Consider the following 24,860-nt stretch of genomic DNA (forward strand, 5'->3'; position numbering starts at 1 on the left):
CGTTCCGCTCGTTCGGCAGCACGAACCTCGCCGTTCGCACGTTTCCGTAGGCGCTCGTTCGCCTTCGCGCACGCTCGGCTACGACGGAGCCTGCGGCGACGCCGGCTACAGAGCCGCCGACGCTTTGCCCGGCGCTGCTCCTCTTCCCCCGCCCCTCTTAGACCACCTACCGCTAACTCTATCTCTATCCCTCTCTTTCTCTCTAGCTCGCTCGCTCTTCACTGAGAACGCTCTTTACGTCCTTTTCTTTCTTTATTTCTGTCTCTCTTTTTCTCTCTCTCTCACTCTCTACATCCTCTTTGTCTCTCACTCTCTCTCTCTCAATTTCGCGTATACTCTCCATCTTTGTTTCTCTCTATCTCTTTTGCACTTTCCTTCTCTCTCTCTCTCTCTCTCTCTCTCTCTCTCTCTCTCTCTCTCTCTTTCCTTCTATCTTCATCTCTATCTCTATCTCTATCTAGCTTGCTTCGCAACGCTCCCGAGGAACAGCGTAACGGATCGATCGTCACCGATCGATGGTAAATCGAGGCACGCGCTCTCCGATCGATCGACCAACGACGACCGACCGTTGGATGACGTTTCCTTCGTCTCGCGGAATACCGCGAGAAAGGGGCCGCTGTCGGCGCTTTTGCGATTCGCGTTACGTATATCATCATCATCATCATCATCATCATCATCATCATCATCATCATCATCATCATCATCATCATCATCATCATCATCATCATTATTATCATCGTCGTCATCAATTCGAGTTATTCCTTAGCCACATATCTATACATATTTCTACGAAAAGAAGAAAAGAGAAAACATTTCCTAAAATATCGTAAAAATCATTGTCGTCGTCATCATCGTTGTCTTCGTCTTCGTCTTCGTCTCATTCTCTTCCTACATCCTTTCTTTCATGATCGACGTCATAGTTTTTGGACTTGATCTCGCTAAAGGAGACCATCTCGAGGATATTAAATGCCGCGAACGACCTCGCTGATATGATTCTGCGCGAAAGAGCACGTATCTTCTTCTTCTTCTTCGTCTTCTCCTCCTTCTCCTCTTCCTCGTCCTTCTTGGTCTCTTTTATCCTTCGCCAAGCGTCGTTCTTGGACGCGTCTTCTTCCTTTTTTTTCTTTTTTCTTTCTTTCTTTTTTCTTTTTTTTTTTTTTTAGTTTTAGTTTTTTATGAAAAAGGAAGAAGGATCTTTGGGATTATTTTACATATATACATATATACATATATGCATATATGCATACATACATCCATGCATGCATACGTATATGCGTGCATACATACATATATGCATATGTATATAATATATATATATATACATATATGTACATATACATGAAAAAAAATTTATGTCGTCCGAAGGACGACGAACAACGACCGTCGGCCGTTTTGTTGATTTCGAAGCGCCCTTTACGCAGACATAAGCGAAATTAATAATTCTCGTCTCTGATGGTCGCAAATGGATGTACCATCTACGTACAATAACATACACGAATCACAAATCTTCTTCTTCTTCTTCTTCTTCTTCTTCTATTTTTTCTTTCTTTTTTCTCTACTATCTCATTTCTTTCTCAAACGTTTCATTTCGGAGTCACCTGATGATCATTCTCTTTGGGGTGGTGGTTGGATGGAGAAATATAAGGGACGTATGATTTCTTTTTCTTTTTTTTATTTTCTTCCTTTTTTCTTTCTCTTTCTTGTTTTTTTTTTTTTCTTTTTTTTTGGAGATGGGAGAGTTTTTACATGGCCAAGAACATGCACGTGTACATATAACATACATAGACGAAGATATATATGAATTTTCGGAACGAAACTCGTTTATCCCGCCCGCCCGGGCACCACCATCACGAGACTCTACGCCCCTGTGCGCGAGGGTTCCTTCGTATACTCTCTCTCTCTCTCTCTCTCTCTCTCTCTCTCTCTCTCTCTCTCTCTCTCTCTCTCTCTCTCTCTCTCTCTTTCTCTCTCTCCATCTCTCCATCCATCCCTCAGCACACCCTCAATCCGCTCGCTCGAGCACGAGCGCATGGCAGGGTTGCATCGAGAACGACGAGAGGCGAATATGGCTCCCGTATGCGTGTTTGTTCGTCCCGTCGTGTCGTATATCTGTCTCACTCTCTCTCCCTCTCTCTCTCTCTCGCTCTTGCTCTCTGTCGTTGTGTATATGTATCTATGTGTACATATGTGTTTGTGTGAGTGTGCGTGCGTGCGAGTGTGCGTTCATGCGCGTATTGTATGTGTGAGTTTGTGCGCCTCAGCGAAAGGCAAGTAACTCTCTTGTACATAGGGAGGAAAAGGCTTCGTGTGCGGGTACACGCGGTGACCCTGCGCTGTCGGATAGAGGTGGACGAGGAGGAAGTTCAGGGCCGCATCGCGGTTAGAAATATTGCACTTCTTTTTAACCGTTTGCCAACTGTGTTTCATCATTCGTCGCGTCGTCGTCGTCGTAGGTATCATCGCCGTCGTCGTAAGCGTCGTCATAAGCGTCGACGTTGTTCTGCGAGTTTACAAATTTACAGCGCGGGAAATGTGAATACGAATTGTGATCATGACTCTCCTCCGCTCGTCCCCTTCAACCGCCCCCGCAACGACGCCGCTCTTTTCGTAATATTAATTAACGCGTTATCGAAAGTGGAAATTGTTCGTTTAATATTTTGTCTGTTGTTTTTTATTTTCTTTTTCCTCTTTAATTTCTTTCTTATTTCTTTATTTCTTTCTTCTTTTCTTTTTTATTTCAAATTTGCCGCTCGCACAGCGACAACGCTGATTGGATTGTAAATGTTACGTATTTGTAGGTTATGTCGTGCTACATAACTTCGTACGGAATAACGTACTTATGTAATTTCATTGAAAATGTATGAATATTGTTTACAACGAATATAAAATTTGTCTAACTACTTGATTCCTTTGTTGAATTTTAAATTGGTAAGAAATTGCTCGTCCGTTAGAAATGTATCATTGAAAATTTAGAAACGTTCTTTAATGCAATGCAAGTACGTACGTACATATATATATATGCATGCATACATACTATATACAGATATAAATATATATATATATACATATATACATCATGCATATATATACGCATAAATATATACAAACATATATCATGTATCATCCATACATATATAGGTATATACATACATATATCATGTATCATCCATCTATATGCATATAGGTACATACATACGTATAACAACACACATACATACATGCATACATATTTCATTATTCCGTACGGTTGACGCACTTTTTCTGCCAAGTTACTTCGCGTTAACGTTACGACAAGAGTAGTCGAATCTCTTGACGCGTTCCTGGCCTCAAATACTCTCTACACGTGTGTATATATATATATATACACATAAATATGTCTATGTGTATATATATATATATATATATATATATATGTACACGTTGAGAGTGCGCGCGTATGAAACTGCGAGCACATATTTATGAGCGTGTATGTAGAGCCAGGCCATGCACGAATAAAGAGCGCGCGCGAGAGATCGAGAGAGAGAGAGAGAGAGAGAGAGAGAGAGAGAGAGAGAGAGAGAGAGAGAGAGAGGGTATATGCATATGTATATACCTCTTCTCACTACGTACAGCGATAGTGTCAGAGAGAGAGAGAGAGAGAGAGAGAGAGAGAGAGAGAGAGAGAGGGAGGGAGAGAGAGAAGCGAGTAACGAGAAAGAGCAGTAACTATAGAAAGCATTGGGGGCGCTAGCGGAGCGAACGTTCAACATGAGTGAGAAAGAGAGAGATAGATAGAGATAGAGAGAGGTGAATATAAAACGAACAAGTAAGAGAGAGAGAGAAAGAGATAGAGAGAGAGAGAGAAAGAGAGAAAGAGAGAAGTAAATGTAGAAAGAAAAGAGAAGGATGCAGTGGAGAAAGCTCCATTTAGAGAGAGGGAGAGAGAGTCAGAGAGAGATAGTAATATACGTTGAAACCCCACATGGATCACTCTCTCTCTTTCTCTCTCTCTCTAGCTATCTCACTCTTCTATGCAGCTTCGCGCACAACCCACTATGCCAGGCTCCCACCACGCGAACTTTCGGAAAAATCAATAGACTACAAGAAAAGCCTGTGCTGCGCCAGGCGAGTGGAGCCCTCTCCCCTTTCCTCTCTTTCCTATCCTACTTTCTCTTACTCTCTCTCTCTCTCTCTCTCTCTATCACTCTCTTTCTCTCTTTCGTAACGTTCGTGCATCTATCCGTCTCTCTACCATACTATTACTCTCTTTCTCTTTCTATCTGTCTGTCTGTCTCTTTCACTCACTCACTCTCTCTCTCTCTCTCTCTCTCTCTCTCTCTTTCTCTCTCTTTCTCTCTCTTTCTCTACCTACTTCCCACTCCTTTCTCTATGTACCTCGTTTTACCAACGTGGTCGAAGCAAAAGGGGAAGGGTGGGGTATGCCAGGAAGGGAAAGGGAAGGGATTTCAGCGAGGATGAGTGTGTTCGATAGCAAGTAGGTGTGTTCCGATAGAAGAAGGATAGAAAAGAAGTAACGAGTAACTGTGAGAGAGATAGATAGATAGATAGATAGATATATAGAGATAGAGAGAGAGAGAGAGAGATGGAGAAACGCAGGCACCTTTTCGCGTAATGTTCTCTCATTCGCCCACGTTCTACAATTTTCTCTCTCTCTCTTTCTCTCTTATGTACTATGTATGTGTGTAAGTGTGTATGTATTTTTGTATGTACAGAGGAACCCATACATGTATATATATATATATATATATATACGTATTCGCGTACACAGACACACACAGAGAAAGAGAAAGAGAGAGACACAGACACGTAACAGAAATTCTCCCAGGCCACTCCTCTTTCCACCTGCTGCTCCCACAGTTTCGTTCCTAGCCTCTCGTAGAATTTCTTTCGATAAAAAAAAAAGGGGAGAAAAGAGCGGGACAAACTCTCTCTCTCTCTCTCTCTCTCTCTCTCTCTCTTTCTCTTTCTCTTTCTCTCTCTCTCTTTTATACGTACGTACTTACGTATAAATGCATGTATGTATGTATGTATGTATATATGATGTATGTATGTATGTATGTACGTAGTAAGTACCTAAACCGATTTTTCTTTCGTTTTCGTAGTTACACACGAAAACGAGAGGATCGTTTGCGTTCGGGAGAATCTTAGGGAGAATAAGGGCTCCTCTTGTGTATAGAACCCAATACCATCGACTGTGAGTGAAGAAGACCGTGAAGCGAAAGTGATCTCTCTCTCTCTTTTTTTTATCTCTCTTTTTCAACACACACAATGTATGTATATATGTACATATACATACGTAAACGTACAGTTATCATCGTACGTTCGAGTGTGACGACGGCCACGACGTTCTTCGGCGGGATATTTAAAAAACTAGTACGTACGAATTTCTTAAAAATTTGATTTTTTTTTCTTTTATTATTATTATTATTATTATTATTATTATTATTATTATTATTATTATTATTAAGCGAAGTGAATAATACGTAATAATTAAATTAGGGTGAAAATGAAATTGACAATTGTCGAATTATAAAAAATATTGCATACATATATTTTATAGGTTATCTTAAGTTTATTTCGTAAGTATCAAGAAAATTCCTTTCGATTCTTTGTGGAATTTAGTTTACATGGTATTATAAATGTATGATTAATTGCATATGTCGTTGAATTATACTTTTAATGCATTTTTAAAACACACGTGTTTACATACGTACGTGTCAAGAATATACACACAAAAAAAATGCATATATATATATATATATATAAATTTCAATTGATTTCGATTAAAGGAATATCACAGTGAATGATTTTTGTGAATTTTGGATAGAAAACTATTCTTTCTATCAAGCATACATTGAAATCGTAGCGAACATATGTATGTATCTATGTATGTATATGTATGTATTTATGTATATATACATACATATATACATATATACATACATACATAGGAACCACCATATTACAGCAGATGATTCTACGGATGCGAAAATCAATACTTTGTACTTGAGATAAATGCTTTCTCTCTTTCTTTATCGTTATCGTTAGCGCGTACAAATCAATCGTGATAAAAGATCCTCCGATCGAGATTTGCCTCGAGTAAAATTTAAATATTTAGAAAGAAGAAGAAAAAAAAAGGAAGAAGGAAAGAAATGAAGGAATGGAGAAATGAGAAACAAAACAAAAAAGAAAAGAAAAGAAAAGAAAAACAGAAGAAAAAGAGAAAGAAAAAGAAAAAAGAAAATGGACGAAGGTATTCGAACGATAACTACGTAAATCGTTGATTTTACAAACGAAAAATACAATAACAATTTGCGAATCGTACGGGATGTAGGAATTGAGAAAATAAAATTCCTTAAATACGTACAGTAGTTTCCCGTACCCTTTCGATTTTCTTATTCTACAGCAACAGCTGTTGGCTCGATAATATACCAAGATGTTTGGTATTTTGAAATCTTTTTTATCGACCGAACAAAAACCATTTTGCCCTAACGGAATATAAAATTTCTTTCTCTTTACTGATTTTCTTTTCTTTTTTCTTTTTTCTTTTTCTTATCCCGGGATAATCGTCTATAATAGTAGATTGCAGTTGACGATGATGACGACGATGACGACGATGACGATGACGACGATGATGGTGATAATGATGATAATGATGATGATGATGGTGATGATAATGATGGTGATGAAATCGGGATGAGAGGTTAGGCAATGAGAACGGCACAACAGATCCAAACTGAATCGGAGCTTGGCTCGTACTAAGCGGTACCGCCTCAGCTTCGCGGATTTCTACCCCTCTCTCTGATATCTCTTTCTCACTCTCTCTCTCTCTCTCTCGCTCTGTCTCTTTCTGTCTCTGTCTCTTTCGCGCTCGTTCACTCACTCACTCTCTCACTCGCTCGGTCGGTCGCTCTCGGTCGCCGTGTCCCAGTCTCCGAGCATCATTCTGTCTCACTCCTCAACCCCGGTTCTCATTCTGTCTCACTCCTAGCAACGTTCCCTTGACATTCTCCCTCGACGACTAGACACCCTCAAGAGAAGTTTCAATTTATACTGAAAGTTGCCGTGACCGAATGCGCAAATAGGTAGATCCGCTCTCGCATTTACGAGCTCATTCATACTGGTCCGATATCCCAGCGTGTGTGTCTCTACGTGTAAACATATTTTCTCTCTTTCTCTCTCTCTCTCTCTCTATCTATCTATCAATCACTCTCTCTCTCTCTCTCTCTCTCTCTCTCTCTCTCTCTCTCTCTCTCTCTCTCTCTCTCTCTCTCTCTATTTCTCTTTCTTTCTAGTTGAAATCTATCATGATCTTGGCTACAGGTGATCTTGTTCTCTCTCTCTCTCTCTTTTTCTGTCTTATCGTATCTCTAAAGAAAACTTTAGCTTTATATTAAACTGTATGTTATAAGAGATACTCCTGCGGAAAGTGTTAAAAAAAAAAAAAAAAAAAAAAAAAAAAAAAAAAAAAAAAAAAAAAAAAGAGAGAGGAAAAGAAAAAAGAGGGAAAGAAAAATTATTCTTAAGTAAAATTCCTAACAATGATAAGTAAGAAAAATAAATAAAATCCTAAGGCGAAGATATTTAAAAAAAAAAAAAAATAAATAAATAAATAAATAAAATGAAATAAATAAAAGAAAATAAAAGAAAAGGAGAAAAAGAAAGGATTCGAGCTAGTGCTCTGATCTATAACGAAAATGTAACTATATATAATGTATTTAAAAGAATTATACGAGAGGAATGTGTACACACTACCCACACACCCGCATACACCCACACGTTACACGCGCATATAACAAACGCGCGCATATGCATACAACACAGGACTCCTTTTTCGTAAGTTTTTAAATCGTTTTTAAAATGGTTAACGGTATGAAGTGTACGGTCGAAAAGAGAGATAACATATATCTTTGGTGTCGTGTGACATTGCAAGAGTAAGAAGACGAGAGAGAGAGAGAGTGAGAAGATAAAGAAGATAGAGAGAGAGAGAGGGGGGGTATGGAAGGGACAGGGAGAAGGGAAAGAGAGGGAAAGTAATGTGTCGCGGTTGACGCCCTTTCTTCTTGCAAGTAGACAATAGAGTAGGATAGTGGCTCTTATAAATTATCGTGGCGTATTACGCGTGACATTAGGAAGGACGTATGAGGATGAGGATGAGAAGAAGAAGAAGAAGAGAAGGGGAAAACAGGACGAAGGGAGAGAAGTTCGGTATCGTTAGCGTCTCGCGTCCCCTCGCTCGTTTCCTTTACGTGACCAACACTGGCGTGTCTGACGGAGGTTCGTTAGAAACACGAGATTTATCCCTTTCCTCTTCAAAGAAAAGAGACAGAAAAAAAGGAAAAAAGTAAGAGATAGAAAGAGGGAGAAAGAGAGAGAGAGAGAGAGAGAGAGAGAGAAAGAGAAAACGAAGAAAATAACACAGAAAGATCAGATATTGCAAGCTCGCCATTTATTGCCTATTACGATCTAATCATTTTCTTTCCTCTAACAATCGTATCATCTTTTTCATCCTAACTGATAATACATTAGAGACTCCTTACTTATCGACCGAACGGATAATTTTATCGATAATCATCCATGATAAATAAATTTTCAATCCTTCGATTGGATAAAATCATTATTTGTCCTACGTACGACGATTAAATATATGCATTATAATATAATATCGACGATACGAATTATTTATTTTTATAATAAAAACTAATACTATCAACGAGATATTTAACGAAAAAGGAATTTGTTTTTATTTCTTTTCTTTTCTTTTTCTTTCATTTTTTTTTTTTTTTTCATTCCATCGACACGAAAATTGTTGGGGCTCAAATAATTGAGGTTATGAAAACGTTCGAATCGATTAAAGCATATTTACATATGTCATGTACTTGATCTATTGAAAACGATATTTTCAAAAGTTGCCGCCGCGCGTATATCTCTTAACAACGAATAATATATACATATATATATATATATATATATATATATATATATATATATAAGTGTAAGTATAAACATATATATCTATATAAGTGGCCTCGCGCACGGCTCTTTGGTAAATCTGTGAATACACCCCTGACATCGCGTCCCTCCACCGCTCGAAGAGGGTCGCGTATATTCTCTCCACCACCACCACCACCACCACCACCACCACTACCACCTATTCCTCCCCCATCTCCTCCATATATGCGAGGGGGTGGCGATGGCGGTGAAGAGAGGAACACGCGGAACGCTTTATGAATGAATGTTTCCGCGCCAAGTGCGAGAAGAGAGACGGATAGATAGGGTAGGGTGCTCGTGTGAGCGAGTACGAGTACGAGTATATCAGAGAGAAAGAGAGAGAGAGAGAAAGAGAGAGAGAGAGAGAGAGAAAGTAACTCTGGGGATGTGGAGAGAGAAAGAGAGAGAGAGAGAGAGAGAGAGTCGTGTGTCCCGCGTGTAAACACAATAATACCGACGTTTCCATTCATCAGCTCGACCCCGGCGCGCGACCTCGAGAAATACCTTTGGTGGTACCACGTGCTCTCTGCGAACTCTCTCTCTCTCTCTCTTTCTCTCTCTTCTCCCTCTCTCACTCTCTCAAAACCTCTCTACCCCTTCCTATTCCTCTGTCTCCTCCCTCTACCCTTCCTCATCCTTTTGATTCTTTCTCGTGTTCGTCGCGATATACCATTCTATTTTCATTTCTCTCTCTCTCTCTCTCTCTCTCTCTTTCTTTCTTTAACTCTCATTCTCATTCTCATTCTTTCTCTCTCTCTCTCACTCTCTCGTTTGCTAACTCACTCTCTCTCGGCCGATGCCAACTACGGAATCCACTTGACATCATCGTTCATTATGAATTTCCGGACCTTTCTTTCCTTCTTTTTTCTTTCTTTATTTCATTTTTTTTCTTTCTTTCTTTCTTTATGCCTTTCACTCTTTCCCCATTTTTATCTTCTCTTTTGTTCTTTTTTCTTTGTCTTTTTTTGTTTTGGTTTGTTTTTGCTTGTTTTTCTTTTCTTATTCATTGATAATGCAGTTGAGAATGCATACTATGTGTACATATTTTGATAATAGCATAGAGTTCAAATTTGTTTAATGTCATTAATTTGATATTTTTTATATATATATGTATATGTATGTATGTATGTATGTATGTATATATTTTACTTTTATTTTTTTTATAAATATGTATTTTATAATTATTATAATATATTATAATTACTATAATATAATGGAACAAATAATTGATATGTCATGATTTATAATATATGGTGGTTATATGGTGATACCATTTATTATAGTATTCTGTATTCTAATTATATTATTCTGAACAATATTCAAATTTTTACATTATATTATTTTTATATAAATGCAAAAAAGAAAAAAAAGAAAATTAAGTTATATGTGATAATATGCTATAAATTATTATAAACCAATTATATGATGATACCATCTAATTATGTATTAATATTTATAAATAATATTACAAATTGCAAATTGTTTATTATTTTTGTCTAGACACAAACAGAAATTAGATCATACCATGTGACATTATATACCCATGAGAATAATTATAGGTAAGCGTTCAATTTTGCAACATTTGCATAAAACATTTAAAAAATTTCTTTCTCTAACATTAAAAAAAAGATATATATATATATATATATATATATATATATATATATATATATGTATGATAAGATTAAAATTTAATATAAAAATTATAACAATACACTATTTTATATCTCTTATATACAACAAAAATGATTGATATTTATTAGATGAATATGCATGTATCAATTTTAAATTCATAATAATCGATTAAAACTAATATAAATTTCTTTTTTTTTTTTTTTTTTTTTGTGGGAAAAAGTATATGAAAGCAACGTTTGGTCCATCCTCTGCACAATGGAGTTAGGATTACTCATAGAATCATCATTAAGAAATATTTCTATAAGAATGTTATCGGACGATTATGATAATGATGATGATGATGATGATGATGATGATAAAAAGATCATGAAAAAAAATTCGTTAAATTGTTCCATAATAACGAGAAAAAATTTTTTATCGTTTTGGCCCTTCATCAACGAACAACATTCACAATTTATATTAAATAAAAATAATATATCCAATGAGTCAAAATTAAAGGTACGACTAGAATATAAATGAAGGAAAAAATTGACTCATGAAAAAAAAATTGTTATCTAATAAAAAAGACAATTAATAAATTTTTAAATTAACATCGAAAACGATAAATAAAAATGATAATGACGGTGACGATGACAATGATAATTACAATAATAATAATAATAATAATAATAATAATAATAATAATAATAATAATAATAATAATAATAATAATAATAATATTAATAAGCGCGATAATAATAAAATTGATACTTTTTTGGAGAATGACAATGGTGCTTTTGAAAAACCTTGAAGATTACGAAGAGAATAATGTTGGTAAGACTGATTCATTGAAACCTGATTGGTCGTACATTGATCATTGAAAAAAAAATTAAATTTATGGATTTTGATAAAACTAAAAAATGTTCAAACGATATTAACAAGGATGATTCCGTGAAGTCTATTTTTTTTTCTCGTCGAATTTAAAAATAAATGAAAATAATTGTGAACATTCGAAATTCGACAAAATTACAATGATATATTTTTAGCCAAAAGATTATCGAACGAAATTAGAAAAGATAATATTTCAATGTACTTTAATGATTACAATAGTAGTTCAATTTTAGCCAAAAAAAATTTTAATGTAAGCATGATCGAAACCAAAACTTATGTCGTCGTTAATACGTCGAATGCGAAAGAAATCGAAGATATTAAAGTAAAAATGGATAATTCGTTTAAGAATGATATCGAACACGATTTACGTAGAATTATTAGGGACCTGACAAAAATTAATAATTAATAAATTAAAGAGAATTTCTTTGGAAGATTAATATGGGGATATTGTTCTGATTGATGGCCAGATAAAACGAATATATATATATATATATATATATATATATATATATATATATATATATATACATCGTATTATTCATTTATATAATATATTATATTAAATAATAATGTAATAATGTAATTGATTAATTTAATTTATTATAGCATTGATTATCGATGCAGAACATATAGGAAAGATTTCTAAACCTGGAAAATTATGTGTCTATTGGTTACTCATTAATATCTCTTGTAATATATATATATATATATATATATATATATATATATATATATATATATATGCATACATATATACAATTATTTAAATATTAATTATAATTTCATATCCTAATAAAACTAGTAACCTATTCTTTGAATATGTTCACATCGAGGAATTAGTAACAGAAGCTAACGGAAGACATTTGTTTTGGCTAAAACGTTGTCAATATGCAAACCAAGTATAGGTTAGAAATGAACAGGTAAATTGTTATTTAAAAAATACATAAAGTAAAAGATAGGACCTTTTATCGTCTGTTTCTCTTGTTAAGACACCTTGGACAGGAACCTGATGTAGTAGATTCTGCATATTTCTCACCTCAGCATAAATTAAGGCTTTATTGGCATAACCTGCCATTCAATGCGAATACTTCGCCACTTGAAATTAATCAAGATTTACAAAATGTACTTACTCCTAATTTTAATCAGTATGCTTTAGTAAAAAAAAAATCAGGACAGTAATGACGCATTTATATTCGTTAAAATAATTATTCTATTGTTTTTCAATTTAGATTCTTAAAATATGATAATGATATATAACCTTTATGTAGCGACGTGCATATAACCTATACATACATATATATACGTGATAACCTGAAATAAATATATATATATATATATAAATTATTATTAGATAAACGTTTGCTAAACCTAATTTTGATGAAAGACAAAAGGGATCTTTTGTAGATAACAGAGATCGAAGAGATATTTGGATTTCCACAGCACTACACTAATGTTAAACAATTATCTGCGATTAAACGCTGAAAACTAATCGGCATGTCGTAGAGCGTACAAACGCTTGCCGCCATATTGCTATCGTTGCGCTCTCTATACGAGCACAATTAACTAAAGACGACCAAAGGGATCATTGTAATTTTCATTTTATTTATATTTTTATAAAACGATGATACTTTCTTATCAATAATCGAAAAATGAAGAGAAGTATTATATAATTTCAAAAAAAATGAAATTAATTCAAGATAATATATTTGAAACGTTGATAATGAATAATCGAATTTAATTCTATAAAAGGTTATGTTTAATTATGACGAATCGAAAAGGTTATTTTTTTTAAACAAGCCAATGTGGTAACAAATTGTCAGATGTATTCTTTATTCATCGTTAAACGTACTTTTTTTTTTTCTCTTTTACATAATGAGGTTAAAAAGGAAACAACGGACGACATTTTTTTTACAATGACGAATGGAAAAGAATAAATTTACTTTGAGTGTCACTTTGTACTCTCTTGTGTATTTTTATGAGATTTTTTTTGTATAAGTTTCGCTTTGTGAGCATTGAACGATTAAAATAGTTTTTTTAGTTTCTTTAAAATAGAAAAATCAACTCGACGTTCGTCTATTTTGATATCTCATACGGAAATAACCTCTACGTGGATCACGACTCGTTGGTAAAGCATCGTTTCCACCTGCATATGGTACATTGGGTTGATTTAACTGAAGTAAATTAATAGGTACAGGTATGGATCCTATTAAACAATTAACATGTCGCATAAGTGACAGCGGTAATGGCGTATTTATATACAATTCTTCTTTTTCCATATCAATACCTCGAATTATTCCTGAAGAATCAAATAAAATCAATGAGATTAGATTAGTATTGTTGAATAGAATAATTATAAAAAAACAAAAAAAAATTCAATGCGGACAGAGAGAAAAAAAACGTATGAGATAGCAATATTATAATTATTTGTAATTTACCATAGCCATAACAGGCGCATAAAGGTGCTCTTGTTAATATACGAGGTTTTGATGAAGTAGCTTCTTGCAATAAATCACTTGTTAAATCAATGCCACACAGAGCGACCATGTTACCATTGATTACAGTTAATACACGTGAAGGTGGTACGCATTCTCGTAGTAGAGCGATAGTTAAAGAAGCAAAAGGTGCCCTGTAAAAAAATACATATACACACACACACACACACACACACATATATATATATGTATATGTATGTATGTATAAATCATTTTAATAAGATGAACTTCTTCATAACGAATGTTAGCGGAAAATATATAAATATTGAACATCGATACGAAGCAAAGTTATTAAGTGACATTATACTAACACATATGGTACAACTTCGTTAATGCTGAGTGATGTTAATCTGGCATGGAATCTAGAAAATTTTTATTTAAAAGTTTAACATTTCATTGGAGAAAGAAAATAAAATAATTTTCAATATCTCACGTAGAATTTCCATTGGAATTTAAAATTCCACTTAGATATGATATCATTGCTAATTCACGTTGTTGATAAGGCTCCATATTCCATGAATCATTCGTTGATTCATATTTCTTTTCGGCATTTGTATTTATAACCTGCAGCTCATGACAACATGGTTCATTCCAAACCGTAATATTTTTACTCCATGAAAAGCCTGTAAAAGTCTATGAAAAACAATTTTATTTTTATTTTCATTACTACTTGAATTTTGTTTTATTTTAAATTTTTTACGAAAATGATAGCACCTACCTGTTGATTAATAATATCGCAACTCAGTAAATTGGGATAATTATTTTTTGTCCTTTCAGACATTATTTGTAAGACGAATGAAGGCCGAAAAAGTTTAATCGTAAACACTACGATATCCCATCCTATTCCTTGTGTAAAACCCATTGTATTTACAATTATTGGTAAACGTGACATGATCGGACAACTTAACAATTTATTCGCCAACAACTTAACGCATTCGATGTACCTCGTAATACAACGAGTCACATTTACATCTCCTATGTACAACTGATAAACTGGCATCTTTAAATGTGTAAAATTAGGTCCAGTTAATGGTTCCTCAATTAAACTATAGGATATACTGCCAGGCGGTGTACATTCATTTTGACCAGGATCAACGTCCACCAAAACGACCATCCGAGAAGTCGGTAATAACGTATTTATCAAATAACGTACGGTTGTAGATTTCCCAACATTTTTACCACCTGCTATTAATGTACATGACCAATCATTTGAACGCCAACGATTAAGAATTTTTTCAGCAAGTATTCCTGTGACAGTCGGATCGATTATCAATTTTTTATAATTATGATTATTGAGATAAAGATTGGATTGCAATATCATTTCAGCTCTTCTTGTGTCGGTCCAGGAATAATTTTTGACATTGCGAATTTTCGGAAATAACTTTATTGGATAGTAAGTATTAACGAATCCTGTTAAATTATTTTCCAAATTCCATAAAATGATCACTGTCATACCCGGTTTGCATTGATTGATATCATATTGCAATGCATTTTTTATGTCAGGATTAATACCCTCTGGAGATAAAGATGTCCAGATATCTTTAACGTTAGATATCAAAAATTTATTACTTGTTTCTACTGTTATAAGACTGTATCCTTTAGGAGAATATACTTCTATTGGAGGATTTGAGGTAGTAATGTGAGATCCATAAACTTCTATAGCACCGTACAATACATTTATCATTAGCTTGCCAGTAAAACAAAAACTTGTCTTTTCTTGCATAATCATTAATACTTTATTATGCAAACAATATAAATGTAGCTTTTCATTATAATTTGCAGTGGATGTATTCGTATTTATCATTGTCGATTTTTCTTTTATTACTTTAGATTTGGTGTTTCGTTCCTCGGTATTACGCATTGTCGAATTTTCAGTGCATTCCTGCACTTCGTTCTTTCTTGTAACAACTGATGTTTTTTTTTTGCCTATGAGATATTTAGACTGCGATTTTTCATTGTCCTTCATAAATTTCATTCTTTGATTTTTCCTATGACCATATTCAATAGTAGATGTCTCATTTGGATTTATAGATTCAGCAACGACAATGCATGCATTGTCATTATCGATACAAGAATCATTTTGTAACATATCCAAATCATTAAAGATCTCTTGTAGTGATTTATTTTTATTTTCTCCTGAAGAATCTGTTATATTGGACATAGATACACTCTGTCAAAAAAAAAAAAAAAGAAAAAAAAAAAAGAAGAAACAATAGAATCGTTATTTGAAAATAATGATAAAAAAAAAACAAATTGCTAAAAAAGATCGAAAGACATTATCAAAATGCTATGTTAATACTTCTACGATCATCGAAGGACCAAGACTCCTACGTATTTCAAATGTATTGTCCTGCATTTTTACTGTACCATATGTCGTTGAATTTACGATCTTGCAATCGTTCGAATTGGAAGAAACATTCGTGTGATCTAAAATTACATAAATTGTTTGCAAGATTTTTTAAAGTACAATCAATTAGAATGGTGCATACATAAAAATAAGTTATACATTCTTTCATTCCATCATAATTTTTGGATAACATTTTAATTGTTTTCTTAGCCTTTTTATTAAATGCATCGTAATTTTTGTTTTTTTTTTGCTCAAATGCACTAGAAGATGCAACACATTCTGGTAAAGAATTTCTTCTAATGGACGTATCCTTGTATGATTTCTTAAGATTATGTTTATCAAGGTCACAAGATATATTCATTGTTCCTCTTATCTTTTCAAGAGAAAAATTTTATTAGGATATGATATATAATAATCTAAAATAAAAAGTTGTCAAATGATTTACCTTATATATGTTATTCCTTGTATGATTATTTAATTAATGCCTATTAGTATTTAATACCAATTATGTTTATTTAGTATTGCATATTTTGATAAAGAAAATATATTCTCAAAATCTAACCTTAATAAAAATTCCTTTGATTCTAAAGGTATTGTTTGTCACGGTTTAGTGATGAGACATGGCGGGCTCTCGAATTAATTTGAAAATCATGACAACTAGCTTCTTCTATTTTCATTTCATTTAATTGAACGAAAACGTAAAATATTTTATTAATATTTATTAATCTATAAGAAATTATTTCTTATGAAATTTATGTTAAAATAAAAGATGAAATTTGTTAAAAGTAAAAAATGGAAACAAATTATTAAAAAAGAAAAAAAAAGAAACAAAGTAAAATACGTGTAATTGAAAGAGTTCGATTTCAGATGGCGCTTAAGTAGTTGTTCCGTAAGACAACTTATAGTATTACTTCTTTTAATGAAATACTGATAGCACATAACTGTACTTAGTGAATACATACAGTTTAGTATCTACTAACAAAAATGGAGATACCAGTTACGTATTGTTTGTGTGGTCGTTCTTATGATGCTGAACAATTTATGATACAATGCGATATTTGCAAGGAATGGTACCACGGCGGGTAAGTCTTAAGCAAAAAAAATCCATCGAAAAAAAGACACGTGTAATGTGAAAATATAAAAAATTATATTAAGTAAACGTTTTCAAGATCGTAGCATTTTTTTGACGATTTTATTTAATTTACGATAATACAGAGAATTCTAGAGATTGTATATACTCATAAATATTTTCAAACTTTTCATCCAGAAATATGTATGACTATATACAAAGGAATGTTTGTTGATAGTACCATAACCTATAAATTTGATGATTATGTTATACCTTTCATTAGATTAGTTTACTATTTGATATTTAAGTGTTATCTACGTATAAATATTTTTAATATATTTAATTCAAAGTATTTTCTAAAGGAAAATTTATATATATGTATATATATATATATATATATATACATATGTACATATATATTAGTTTCGATGACAGATAAGCAATTTTGTAATGTTGTTATTTTTTGTTCAAACAAAGTTTTATTATATTTTTAAAATTTTCAATATTAACATTGCTTACTTTATATTTCTGCAAAGGTGTGTAACTCTAAAAGAGTACATGTCAATAGACCTTGATAAATATCATTGTCCTAAATGTGAGAAGATATGTGGACCGTCTATCAGTAAGTAAAAGGAAATAATTTATCGTTACAATAATAATATAATAAGATAATATATTTTCATATTTATTTTTCAGTGAAAACTAGATTGAATTGGCATAGACACGATTATACCGAAATAGATGCTGATTCTAAGCCTGTTCAAACTGGAACTCCAGTATTCATTAGAGAATTAAAATCCAGACATTTCCCTAAAGCTGATGATATAGTAAAACACGTCAGGGGACAACAATTAACGTTACAATATCTACAGACTAATGGATTTGAAACACCTATCATTATAGATGGCAAAGATGGTCTCGATATGAGCGTACCTCCTCCAAACTTTAGTGTTTACGATGTTGAAAGTTATATAGGTAAAATAACATTTTAATGTCTCGAATAATTTTATATAAATATATTAAATATGAAAAATATTTATTTTATATTTATTCATATATTATCAACACAGGTGGAGATCGTGAAATGGATGTGATAGATGTTACAAGACAAAGTAACATTCGAATGAAATTACGAGACTTCGTAGAATATTACAATTCCCCTTGTCGGACAAGGGTTTTTAATGTGATAAGTCTCGAATTTACAAATACTGGGTATATCCATATTCATTGCCTTGCCATATATGGCTTTAATCGTATATAGGACGTATATGTATAAATTGACAAATAAACGTTGCAGTCTTTCACCAATGGTCGAAGCACCATACATCGCGCGCAAACTTGACTGGGTAAACTCTGTTTGGCCACGTGATTGGCCTGAGGAAAGCGATATAAAGCGTCCTGAAGTACAAAAATATTGCCTAATGGGAGTCAAAGACAGTTTCACAGATTTTCATATAGATTTTGGCGGGACTTCCGTATGGTATCATGTATTAAGGGGGGAAAAAGTGTTTTACCTTATAAAACCGACACCAGCAAATTTACAATTATATCAGCACTGGATGTGCAGTTCAACACAGAGTGAAACTTTCTTTGGAGACCAGGCTGATGCATGTTACAAATGCGTTATTAAACAGGGCCAGACTATGATGATACCAACCGGTTGGATACATGCCGTCTTAACTCCAGTCGATTCTTTGGTTTTCGGTGGAAATTTTGTACATAGTCTCAATATTCCTATGCAGATACAGTAAGTACGTAAGTGGGTGTAAAATGTAAATTCTTCAACATTTGTTCCTTCTCATTAACAATTATATTTTATAGGATATATGAGTTGGAAAGAAAGATGAAAACCCCTGCCAAATTTCAATATCCCGGTTTTGAAACGGTTAATTGGTTTGCTGCTAAAAAATTGCTTAAAGAACTGAAGGAATTAAATAACGAAGAGAAAAAATGTCCGTCGTATTTTTTACAAGGTGTTAGAGCGTTATTAAGTATTTTAAAACAATGGAACACTGATAAAGATGTAAGAAAGATATTTATATATATATATACATATATATATATTTTTTTTTTCTCATTTTATATATATATAGAAAGTAAGAAAAAAAAGAAAACGAAGTTTTTAACCGATCTTATTTAATATTTTCATATAGTACAATATGATCAGCCGAAGTCAAATACCGGATACGATAAATAGTCAAAAATTATTGAAAGATTTTAGTAAAGAAATACGACACGCGGAAAGATATTTAATATCATTAAATCCTCCTAAACCGGAGCGTGAGAGTAAACGAAAGAAAAAGAAGCCATTGAATAAAGATTTCGTAGATTACGATGTTGCGGATAAAATGGCAGAAAATCCTTTTAAAGCGACATTAAAGGAAACAAATAAAGTTGGAACATTAATTAGCGATAATATACCGACTAATCGGCCACCATTAAAATTAACTTTATCAAAACCCGTTATGTATCCATATGTTAAAAATACACCGATGGAAGAAAAACATGTTAATAGTTCTAATCAGAAACGTACATCCAAACCAGGAAAACAAAGTCCTACTGTAATTAGATTCAAATTGGGAAACAATGAAGTTGTTAGAAGTACAAACGATAATATCAATTTAAAAAATAATTTTCCATCGAATCATACTACTGTGGTAACGAAAGAACTTGGTTGGAATCGGACATCTGTATATGATTTTCATGACGGTAGTAATGAAAGTGATTATGGTAGATTTACTATAGACGAGTCTCCAAAAAGAAGAAGAAATTCTAAATCTAACACACAGAAACGATTTAAGCGAGATTACGATGGCGACGTTGATGTTCTAAATGATATGCCTAAGAATGGTATCGAAGAATTATTGAAAGCATCAGCGTATACATTGGGAAATGCTCCACAAAGATTAGACATTACGTATGTAAAATATTTTTCTATTTATGCTATTTAATAATTACGATATTATTTTAGTCATATTTAACATTATTTTAGACCATCCACGATTCCACAGTACAGTCAACCTGTGCCACCACCTCCTACAGGGTAAGTCATTATATACATTTTTGTAAGATTATTTAACGATATAGTGTCAAAAAAAAAAAACAAAAAAAATTATCGTTGCATTATTTAATATACGCATTAAAGTTATTTGTAATAGCAAAGCATGAGAATATAAATATTATTTTGTCAATATAAATATATTTATTTATTCAAGTCTAAGTAAATATAATTCCTTTAGCTTGTTTTTAGAAAAAAAAAAAATATATATATATATATATATACATACAAGTATATAGTAGGATTTTATTTATTCTAGTTTGATTTTATTTTTTGGTGTCTTAGTATTTATAAATTGAAAACGGCTAGTTCTGACAGGGCATCACCATCAACTCGTGAAGCCATTGCCGGAATGTTATCGTTCAGCGAGCAATGTTACTCGACAACCTCAAGTAATTCCACGAAATCAACAAAAATTGAAAAGACACAACGCAATAACGCCAATGATGATGACGATCAATTAATAGAAAATATTGATAAAGTTCATCAGGATGATGATTTTAGTAAGTGAATGGGATATTTTTTGCAAAAATATTTTTTTATACGATCAATTTAATTATTATTTCCTTAATAATTCTTAGTTTATCCGGCTTTGGATGCTTCTGACGATGAAGATTATATTTTCAAACCAAAAGCAAAAAGTCAGATAGATGAAGCATGGAATCCGAAAGCCAGAGTTGGGCCACTCTTGCCAAAGACAAATCGACCGGCACGAGAAGGAGTAAGGAAAACCTCTGTGGAAAAGGGATTGGAAGCAGCAGCCGCGAAACGGGCAAAACAAGCGGTAAATCAAAATTAATTTAAATTTATTTTACTGTTTTTTTTTTATTTTATTTTTTTTTTTTTTTTTTTTTTTTGAAAAACGATTTTTCCATCTTGTTATTCGTGCATTAATATATGCAATTAAATAGACATAATCTCTTATTAAGGAATATCTGAAATTTTTCAACGTTTATATATATTTTAGTTAATCATTTAGATATGTAAATATGATATACTTTCATTATTACGTACTTATATCATATAGGGTGAATATCTGGATAACGACATGGACAAGATTACGAAGAAGAAATTGGTAGGCATATCATGATTCCTTCACATAAGTGTAGTATTCTTTAGATTTTGTTTAATATATGTTAAATATAAATTAAATAGGTAGAAGAAAATATTTGTCATTATTATTACAATTATTATCTTATTTATTAGATAGACTTGATCTGTTATATAATTAATTACTTTCATTTTCATTCATCTTTACGTGCACGTGTACACTTCATTATGTTTATTTTTGATTATTAGGTTTTATCATCATACAGCAAAACAACAAATTATTATTTTTGTATATACGAACAAAATTTTTTTATTTGACTCATTAATTATGATTATCATCTACTTCTTATTATATTCTTTAATATCATATATTTATTGATATATTTTTATCTATAGTAAAAATAATTATATAAATTACTTGTATGATAGAATACAACGAAGAGGACGTACAATAAGAAAAAGCAAAAGGACACATCTGTTACGTCTGGGCCAACTTCAGTTATACCTATGGAAAACATTGTGAAAACAAGTAGTGGATATGGATCGATATTGACAAGTCCAAATAGGTTGAAAGATGTTAAGGCTAAGTTAGCTGCACCAGTTCCAATTGGTAAAATATTTTTTTATTTTTTCTTTATTATTATTATTATTATTATTATTATTATTATTATTATCATCATCATCATCATCATTATTATTATTATTATTATTATTATTATTATATTTTTGTTTATGAAATATGAACTATAACATTCTCAAATTTTCAGAACGTAAACCTAGAAAGGGAATGAAAACGGCTAAACAACGTTTGGGAAAAATATTAAAACTTCATAAAATGATGCATTAGATAAAAAACTGACATTGACAATTATAACATCACATCATTCATTCATTGATACATTAAATTCGTAATAGATGTAAATTGCTAATATAAATTGTAAATATATATATCGGATAATTCAAAAAGGTGATACTAAACACCTATATTTATTACTGTATCGTTTAATAGTTACTTTCTTGTCAATTTCTTCAATTTGTTTAATTTTTTATCGAATTTCTTTTACTTTTTTTTTTTGTTTTTCAAAATGAATCGAACTGTTTTTAAATATTCGTATTATCCTTTAAAATTCGTTTTTTATAATTAATTTATAAAATTTTAGTGTATAATGTGGGGCATGAGAAAATATAAGCTCAATGCCTGTATGAATCTCACAGACTAATACAATTTATGTAGTATGACAAGGTTTATTAAACTTTTTTTTTTTTTTTTTTCTTTTTTTTTTTCTTCTTTTTTTTTCTTAATATAGGGATATAATATATAATATAGATTTAATTTTAGAACTTTTGTTACTTAGTTTGTATTTATAGAGAGGCTGTAGAGTACAGAAATTGTTATAGCAAACAGAATTTATTATTTTAGCAAGCAAACTCTATATTGTTATTCCATAGTATATTGTATACAAACAATTTTGTCGTCTGAAGAATCTTAATGTTTATTTATTAATATTATTATTATTATTATTATTATTATTATTATTATTATTATTATTATTATTATTATTATTATTATTATTATTATTACTATTACTATTATTAATTTGATCGAATATGAAAAAAAAAAAAACTGTCATGAAAAATAATTTAATATAAAGGAAATTTTCTTACAAAAATCAGATATATAATTTTAAAGGATATTTAAAAATTTAATGTTAATCTTTTATCTTAACGTCCTCATCTAATGTATTCAGCATTTTATATTTAACGATAAATATAAGATATAAATAATATAAGCAAAAAGATTTGCTTTTATCTCGGGTTTACTCTTTCAGTAAGAGTTTCTCTTTTCTCTTTCAAATTGGCATTAATTAAATAAATAATTATTAAGAAAAAAAATATTAATGTATATCATTTTTCATACTAATTGTAAAGAAGTATTGTAGGTTATAAATTAATCTATAATCACATAATTATGCTTGTAAATATTAAGACGTAATGATATAATATTCATAAAAAATTTCTCATCGGATATTAGACAGGTACGCATGAAAATTATTAAAATTAAAAAAAAAAAAAAATATATATATATATATATATATATATATATATGTACTGAAGGGTTGTGACAAATTACTTTTACAATGATTTATAATTGTGTTAGTATAAGTATTTATAGTTAGAAAAAAAAAGCAATATCTGATAATATGATGAAAAAAAATTCATCGTAGATCTTATTGGATTACGATGTGGCATATTCTTATGAATTATATGTAGTCACGTTTTTCAATTCTTAGTTAAAAAAAAAAAAAAAAAAAAAAAAAGAAAGAAAAAAAAAAGAAAAAAAGAGAGAAAAAGAAAAAAAATAATAATAATACTGTACATTATATATTATCAAGCGTTTACTTAATAGCAGGCTGTATACATTTATGTAAGATACAATAATCAAATGAGAAAATACGGTGAGGTAAAATTCTGTATAAAATCAAGTGTAATAGATTCAATCAATTTGTATGAATTTTTAATGTCTGGGCTTATATATATATATGATATATATGATATAAACTTGTATTTTTTAATATCTTTAATCAGCATTATATATATATATATTCATTATCGCGCATATATATATAATTAATATATTTTATACTTAGTAGTATATACGCAATATACGATTAATTTTTTTATTGATATAAAAGAGGACTTGAACAACACTTATTTATAATATTTAAATATTATTATTATTATTATTATTATTATTATTATTATTATTATTATTATTATTATTATTATTATTATTAATTATTATTATTATTATTATTATTATTATTATTATTATTATTATTATTATTATTATTATTATTATCGTCCAGACGTACTATGACTAATTATACGACTAAGAGGCTGCAGAGAATAATTTTATGCGACGAATCAGATTTATCCGAAAATATATTCAATTAAAAAGCTCTTTGCTATATAATTATAATTATTAATATTATTGTGAAACATACCTCGTTGAATTTTAGATTGAAGAAATGGAATTTGTACTTATGTACAATTCTTGCTCTAGATATTTGTAAAGCGTCAACTTATAAAAGCGTAACATTGTGCATTTACACGAGCAATTTATGTAGATACTTTGCAAAATGACTGATTTGTACACCGAAGCATTGGGCACTGGGAGAACATAAAGGAAAAAGAGAAAAAAAAAGAAAGAAAAAAAGAAAGAGAGAAAAAAAAGCTACAGAAACTTATCAATAAGATTTTGTTAAATGAACGTTTTTACTATGTGCTTATATATAATATGAACACCACTGAAAGATCTGATTACGTTAAAAATAGATTCTGATAATC

At 31.3% G+C, this 24,860-nt stretch overlaps 2 protein-coding genes and 1 long non-coding RNA gene across 8 annotated transcripts; 2 read left to right on the forward strand and 1 right to left on the reverse strand.

The window, feature by feature from the left end:
* Positions 1-3,227: 3,227 nt before the first annotated feature.
* On the forward strand, positions 3,228-11,199 carry LOC124428107. The gene is made up of 3 exons (XR_006943086.1): positions 3,228-5,373; positions 10,492-10,550; positions 10,847-11,199. It is a non-coding gene; the product is annotated as an uncharacterized LOC124428107 (long non-coding RNA).
* Positions 11,200-13,297: 2,098 nt separating this feature from the next.
* LOC124428106 (polynucleotide 5'-hydroxyl-kinase NOL9) lies at positions 13,298-16,987 on the reverse strand. Of its 3 annotated transcripts, XM_046971755.1 has the most exons (9): positions 16,898-16,987; positions 16,781-16,820; positions 16,495-16,708; positions 16,288-16,415; positions 14,707-16,158; positions 14,422-14,621; positions 14,300-14,350; positions 13,932-14,122; positions 13,298-13,792 (listed from the first exon to the last, which is right to left on the reverse strand). In XM_046971755.1, the coding sequence occupies exons 3-9, from the start codon at positions 16,694-16,696 to the stop codon at positions 13,554-13,556; spliced, it is 2,463 nt and encodes an 820-aa protein (XP_046827711.1). In that variant the 5' UTR covers positions 16,697-16,708; positions 16,781-16,820; positions 16,898-16,987; the 3' UTR covers positions 13,298-13,553. The 3 variants fall into 3 exon arrangements, with proteins under 3 accessions (XP_046827711.1, XP_046827712.1, XP_046827713.1); XM_046971756.1 differs by lacking the exon at positions 16,781-16,820 and having other exon boundaries at positions 16,495-16,751; positions 16,898-16,986; XM_046971757.1 differs by lacking the exons at positions 16,781-16,820; positions 16,898-16,987 and having other exon boundaries at positions 16,499-16,632.
* A 236-nt stretch (positions 16,988-17,223) lies between these two features.
* LOC124428105 (histone lysine demethylase PHF8-like) lies at positions 17,224-22,809 on the forward strand. Of its 4 annotated transcripts, none has more exons than XM_046971751.1 (13): positions 17,225-17,417; positions 17,941-18,026; positions 18,101-18,379; positions 18,475-18,616; positions 18,702-19,151; positions 19,226-19,427; positions 19,558-20,321; positions 20,397-20,447; positions 20,748-20,965; positions 21,044-21,246; positions 21,490-21,537; positions 21,942-22,122; positions 22,280-22,809. In XM_046971751.1, exons 1-13 carry the CDS (start codon positions 17,320-17,322, stop codon positions 22,357-22,359), a joined length of 2,802 nt encoding a protein of 933 aa, XP_046827707.1. In that variant the 5' UTR covers positions 17,225-17,319; the 3' UTR covers positions 22,360-22,809. The 4 variants fall into 4 exon arrangements, with proteins under 4 accessions (XP_046827710.1, XP_046827707.1, XP_046827709.1 ...); XM_046971753.1 differs by having other exon boundaries at positions 17,227-17,417; positions 20,781-20,965; XM_046971752.1 differs by having other exon boundaries at positions 17,228-17,417; positions 20,772-20,965.
* Positions 22,810-24,860: the final 2,051 nt, after the last annotated feature.

This window comes from Vespa crabro, chromosome 11, assembly GCF_910589235.1.
Source record: "Vespa crabro chromosome 11, iyVesCrab1.2, whole genome shotgun sequence".
Taxonomy (NCBI): domain Eukaryota; kingdom Metazoa; phylum Arthropoda; class Insecta; order Hymenoptera; family Vespidae; genus Vespa; species Vespa crabro.

Coding starts and splice junctions, on each gene's coding strand:
- LOC124428106 (XM_046971755.1), bottom strand. CDS start 16,696: ATGAATATATCTTGTGACCTTGATAAACATAATCTTAAGAAATCATAC. Junction 16,416..16,494: donor TTATGATGGAATGAAAGAAT/GTATAACTTATT, acceptor ATGTAATTTTAG/ATCACACGAATGTTTCTTCC. Junction 16,159..16,287: donor GTCCTTCGATGATCGTAGAA/GTATTAACATAG, acceptor TTTTTTTGACAG/AGTGTATCTATGTCCAATAT.
- LOC124428105 (XM_046971751.1), top strand. CDS start 17,320: ATGGAGATACCAGTTACGTATTGTTTGTGTGGTCGTTCTTATGATGCT. Junction 20,322..20,396: donor CCACAAAGATTAGACATTAC/GTATGTAAAATA, acceptor ACATTATTTTAG/ACCATCCACGATTCCACAGT. Junction 21,247..21,489: donor CGAAACGGGCAAAACAAGCG/GTAAATCAAAAT, acceptor TATATCATATAG/GGTGAATATCTGGATAACGA.